General features: G+C 21.8%; 1 protein-coding gene and 1 non-coding gene across 2 annotated transcripts; one reads left to right on the forward strand and one right to left on the reverse strand.

The window, feature by feature from the left end:
• The first annotated feature begins 4,141 nt into the window (after nucleotides 1–4,141).
• Nucleotides 4,142–4,265, forward strand: Trnal-caa. Its single transcript has 2 exons — nucleotides 4,142–4,179; nucleotides 4,221–4,265. It is a non-coding gene; the product is annotated as a tRNA-Leu (tRNA).
• A 556-nt stretch (nucleotides 4,266–4,821) lies between these two features.
• On the reverse strand, nucleotides 4,822–5,869 carry LOC122853740 (pancreatic triacylglycerol lipase-like; the record flags this gene model as incomplete). Its single annotated transcript, XM_044154157.1, has 3 exons — nucleotides 4,822–5,033; nucleotides 5,125–5,473; nucleotides 5,537–5,869. Coding segments are annotated over 3 exons (894 nt in total), but the record flags the coding sequence as incomplete, so codon positions are not given.
• Nucleotides 5,870–6,203: the final 334 nt, after the last annotated feature.

Here is a 6,203-nt window from a genome sequence, read left to right on the forward strand (position 1 = left end):
AAATAATATATATATAACATGAATCATGATGATGTGAGATTCAGATGAATGAATAAAATAAAAAATGGAATTAATTTGTTGATCCATTACGCTTATTGATACCCGTGAATTGTACATTAGTGATTACGTAAAAAAGAAAGCTTGAATATACATTTTTTTTTTCGCATTCACGGATAAGTTTGTAATTATACTGCATAAGAAATTAGTCAAAAAAAAAAGAAATTTTTCGTTTTCTTTATTGCTTGAATTTTATTGTGATTGAAAAGAGAAAAAAAATTATTATATTTAATAGAAAGAAATGACAAGTTTTTTTTGATGATTGTTAAGGTGCTTATATTATTGATTATGTTTTTTTTTTTTTTAGATAATATTTGAGGGGTGCTCATTGATTATGTTATAGTAATTGTAAAGCTTTTTTTTTTTTTTTTTTCTCTTATGTTTATTTTTTTTCCGCACAAAATTTAATAGGTTTTAATTTATTGCGTCGCAAGTGGTGTTTTGTAAAAATGAAAATGGAAAAAAAAAAATAGTTGATTTTTATTGATTAAGAAATATTTGAAATTATTATAATCGATAAATTATAATCTTCTGTATGATGTAAATGGTTTTATTAAATCCTCGGTAGTTTTGTTTGTTAATTGATAAAAAAAAAAAAAAAAATACATTTAATTTTAAAAAATTGTTGAAAGCAGATGATAAAAATGAAAAAAAAAAAAAAAAGGATAAATCCTTAAGACAATTATGTAATTTACGTTTTTTATTATTTAATCCTAAACCCATAAGCATGATTTGTTGATTTAATTATTTAACCAACCGATGGACTTAAAATCTAAACCAAAAAAAAAAAAGTACTTAATTATTATTTGAACAACTCGAAATATTGTATAAAAAAAATCGAAACACTGGCTCAATAATTGTTCATGAATGAACACGCCAATTAACAGTTTAACACTCAAAATGACTTAAACAATGAATTTAAAATTAACTTAATTATTTAAAAAAAAAAAAACTGCAAATTATTATTGATAATATTGTTAATATAATAACCACGACTACTACTACTACCACCACCTAGTAACACCACCATAATTAAATAAAATCAAATTCTAATCAAATTACAAATAGAAAAAAAAGAAAAAAATCTAAAAAAAAAAACTAATATAAAGTTAATTATATACATAAAAAAAAAATTAACATTAATTAAGATACAACTGTATCCAAATGTTAACTAACCCATATTGTATAATTAATTATTTCCCGTTGAAATTACTAATACACTTATTAATATTTCTAATGTTGAAAAAAAAAAAAAAAATACAAACAAACTAATCTAAACAAAAGGAATTATTAAAATATAAAAATGCTTCCGCTAATTAAACAAGCAAATAATAATAATATTAATAATAATCGTTATTGATTTTATCATAAATCTGAGAATATTGTTTTTTAATTTGTAAATAATATTAATTGATAATTACAAGGTGGTGAGATTACGAAGAAATGACGCACAACAAGAATGACAAAAGCAATGAAAATAAAAATAAATAAACAAGTCTATATATAAATAATTAAAGCAATATTAAATTATTATTTTTAATTTTTTTTATAAATATTATATAAAAGCAGAAATATCGTAAGTGCTTTATTTTCTTGTCTATATGTAATTATATAAACGACTTGTTTTATTTTTAATTATTAGAAAAAAAACATTTTAATACATTTTTGGACATGAAAAAAAATTGATAATTAAAAATTAGCGCTAATTAGCCATCGAATTTACAAGTTATTGTAATTTTGAACGGAAAATGTGAAAAAATTAATAAGTGCTTAGAATGAGACTTGGTAGTATTAGGCAATAAAAATTTAGTAAATCGATTGAAAAAAAATTTGATTTGATATTTAAATATTTTTTATTTATTTTATTTTATTATTAATTATTGAAATGCACTCGTCAGTAATTATTTTTCTTAAATAATTATTTCAAAATAAATAAATAAAAACACAGGGTGGCCCGGGACGTCATTGCGGTTCGATTTTATTTTACTAACTAATTCAAACTAATTTTTTAATAACAAAAAATAATAATAATATTAATAAATAAATAAATGAAAAATAAAAAAGTACAAATAGTAAAATGAAAATAAAACCAATTTCATTAGTTTTTTGGGTCTAAAAATATTTCGATAGCCTGTTTTTTTTTACTGTAGAATTGATTGAATTAATTATTAATTAAGCCGGGTTGCCCAGCAAAGCCTCTTGTACATCGTCTCGAGCTGCCTTGAACCGAAAGTGCATTATTATAAAACAAAAAAAAAAAACGATAAAAAAATTAAAAAAAAAAAAAATATGAAATAATAAACTACATAATAAATAATTAAATTTTACATAAATAAATTAATTAATTGAATTTTATTAAAAAATAAAAAACATACAACGCCAAATGTGAAAGTTTCCACACCCCGGAGTTCTATTTTGTGCGTGGAGTTGACTGAATATTTAAATAAAAAATTTCAAACTATAAAATCCATTAAAATTATACAAAATTATATAATAAAAAAAAAAAAGTTGCGATAATGTAGAGCTTATAAGAATAATAAAAATTAAATAAATTAAAGTAGCTCAATAATAAAAAAAAATACCACGAAATTTAAAATTGGACGAAAATTTGTAAACTAATTATTTAATAATAATATTTAAATAATAATTCAAAGGCTAAAAAAAAAAATACGTAGTTATGATGATAAAACAATAAATAAATTAAAACGTTAATTACTAGATAAATAATTAAAAAAGCTCGAGTGAAAAAGGGTGTTTAAAGTCAAATAAAAATAAAAAAAAATTACTTAAACAACAACAGCAATAATAATTAAAACGATGATAAAAAAAAATTTAATTATTATCAATATTAATACCACAATACTATTATTAATAATTAAAGAAAAAAAAAAATATACATTATATATTAAAATGCAATATATTTATCGAACATTTATTGAGCAAAAAAATTAGATCGAGTAGACGTGTACAAAGTTAGATAAAAATAAATAAATAAAATATAATAATAATATTAATAATAATAATATTTAAATTGGTAATTATTAATTAAGACAAGTTGAATAATGGTTATTGAAAAATAAAAATTGAATAATTAATAGTCAGAAAAAAAATGTAATTTAAAAAATAAAAAAAAAAAAAAAAACGGTGCAGTTTTCATATAAATTATTAGTTATATATAAAACAGCTTATATTATATTTTAAAATTATATTTTTTCTTCATTTATTATTATTGTTATTATCATTTTATTTTTAACAATAATAATGAACTCAGTTCAATGTTATAAATCAGGGATTAGACTAAACTAGTATGATGTGCAAAAAAAAAAAATAATAAAAAAATGAAATTCAAGGTGGTGATAGTGGTGGAGCAGGGCTATATAAATAATTTAGACAGAAAAAAAAAATTAAATAAATAAGTGATAGTCGCCTAAAAAGGCTCTCAATAATATTGTGAATAATATTTTCACATATTTTTAAAGAGAGTGGTTTTTTTCTTTGAATATAAAAGTGATAAGATGACGAGAAAAATAATTTTAAAAAACGAATAAACGTTTGCCGATATACAAGGGATGTTACCTTGTTGCGTCAATTATACGTTGTGTCCATACTGACTCAATTATGTATTATATATCCGACAATATTGATTATTAAAAATTCTTAATACATACAAAAAAATAAAAAGTTAAATATATACTTGTAAAAAATTTATTTTTCCCTTTAACTTTTGTTATTTTTTCTATTGATTTTAATCTTATTTTATTTTTTTTCCAGTAATTAAACGTGAAGAAGGATTGTCTTGAAAATTTATAGGATAATAAAGAGAAAAGAAATCTGATTAATTTAAACACAAAAAAATCTGGAAGCTATTTATTTTGGTGAAGATATGAGTTTAATAAGTCAACAAGTATTACAGATATTATAGATTTCGATTTGATTTTTTTGTTTCAGAAATTAAATGGAAATAACAATTGACTCCGAAGAACACAGTATCAAATAGTTCAGAGTTACAAGTACCAAGAGAATCAAAGCCAGTTCTAAAAATTTGGGTATTTGTTTTTTCTCTCGATGATGGTTCACCAAGTGTGTCAGGATGGCCGAGCGGTCCAAGGCGCCAGACTCAAGGTTATCACCTTCTTGGTTCAAAACCGAGTAACAAATGGGGCTTCTGGTCCTCAATGAGGGCGTGGGTTCGAATCCCACTTCTGACAATTTTTTTTGATTTAATTTATAAAAACAATGTATTAGACTCTTTTTTACTTAATAATCATGAAAAATATTTAATTGTATCATTTAAAAATAATTTTTTTAACTTAGGGTGAGCTTTTGTACCCGAGCGCTGAGCTTTTGTATGAAACGTAATGAAAAAGTTTGTTGAAAGTAATATGACACTGTATATTGTGTTCTCCATGTTCTCCATAGTTCTCCATTGAATGTCATGTGGTAAATTCATCACAGAGTCTAAACTCCACTCATTTTTTTTATATTGTTTTTTTATAAAATAACTTGCAAAACATTGAAAGCAATTTGTTAATAATAATATATTATTTTTTCAGGTGGAATTTCAAATAAATATATTCAGTTACAATATTAATACAATCAATTCATACTTATAAAGACAACACTATTATTAAAATTATTGTTTTTTACAAATGTACATTTACCAGATGATTCAAGTAAGTCATGATAATTTTTTTCAACATAAACATTAACTATATCATTATGATAATTTTTATTTAACAATTCATTATTAGAAATTTTATAAAATCCTTTTCCAAATGGTGTAGCATTATTTGTTTCTAAATAAAATTGTCCTCTTATTTTTTGGCTTACATTTTCTCCCATAAAAACAGCAATTTTACTATTACATTTTCCTTTTTTATAATTTTTCCATTTATCACATTTAATTGCTAAAAAACCATGTGGATTTATGATTGATTCAATCATATATTGATAGGCTCTTTGATGACTACATGTTGCTAGAAGATAAAATTAAAATATAAAAATTTTAAAATACAATTTAACAATATTTTATTATTTATATTTGAATAAATTAATGTTGATAAATACGATCATTTTTTTTAGTGCAACCTGGCTGTTTACATTTTCCACCATTTGGATAATAATCACAATGACCAATTTCAGCTTTATAACCAGGTGATAATGGACCACCACAAGTATGTATAACATCAACAAATTTTGCATGATAACGTTCAACACCATTCATTATTTTTGGATATTCAAAAAATGGTGCTGCTGGATCCATGGCTGTTATTCTACCAATTTTACCATTTAAAAAATAACCAGCATAACCAGCAATATGTGCACCAAGGCTGTGTCCAAGAATGTGAACATCATTGAGTGATATATTTTTTATTATTTTAAAAAAATCAATAAATTCAGCAACTTTATATCCAATCTACATAAAATAAACATTTTCAGATAAAATTTTATAAAAAATAAATTAAATTATTTAACTCACCGAGTATGATGCATTAACAGCTTTAAAATATTTTTCTTTTGATATTGATGACCAATCAATTAAAATAACATTATAATTTCCAACTAATAAATAATTATCACGAAAATTATTCATCCAATAACATTCAGAACAATTTGATGAATCTTTCCAGCCATGAATTATAATTTTTGTTGAATCAATTGGATTCAGTGGTGAGTTATTTAAATTTTCTTTATCATCAAATTTTAGGATGTAACTATTGTTTGGATTTTTCCGTGTGTACAAATTTAATTTAATTAAATTTATTTCCTCAATTTCATTTATAACATGACTAGCTTTTGATAGGCCTTTAAAAAAATTATTATTATTTGTTTTATTAATTTTAAAGTTAAAATATTAAAATAAATATTAAATTTACCAATTATAATAATTATAAATAACACTATTATTGTCATTGTTTTTAGATTAGAAATTAATTTTTTAATTGAATATTAATTTATAAATTTAAATGTACAAAGTTTAATGGTTATTATTTTTAGGAGTTTATACCTCAATAGACATTGTGAAGGGACTGATGAATATTCCAACTTTGAGTGAAGATAAATATAAAAAGAGAACGGAAATAGATAAATATTACAAGAAAAACTCTTCGTTAAAATTTAAATCTGTAAATATAGATTTAAATTTT

The sequence above is a fragment of the Aphidius gifuensis genome, linkage group LG4 (assembly GCF_014905175.1).
Source record: "Aphidius gifuensis isolate YNYX2018 linkage group LG4, ASM1490517v1, whole genome shotgun sequence".
In the NCBI taxonomy this organism is placed as follows: domain Eukaryota; kingdom Metazoa; phylum Arthropoda; class Insecta; order Hymenoptera; family Braconidae; genus Aphidius; species Aphidius gifuensis.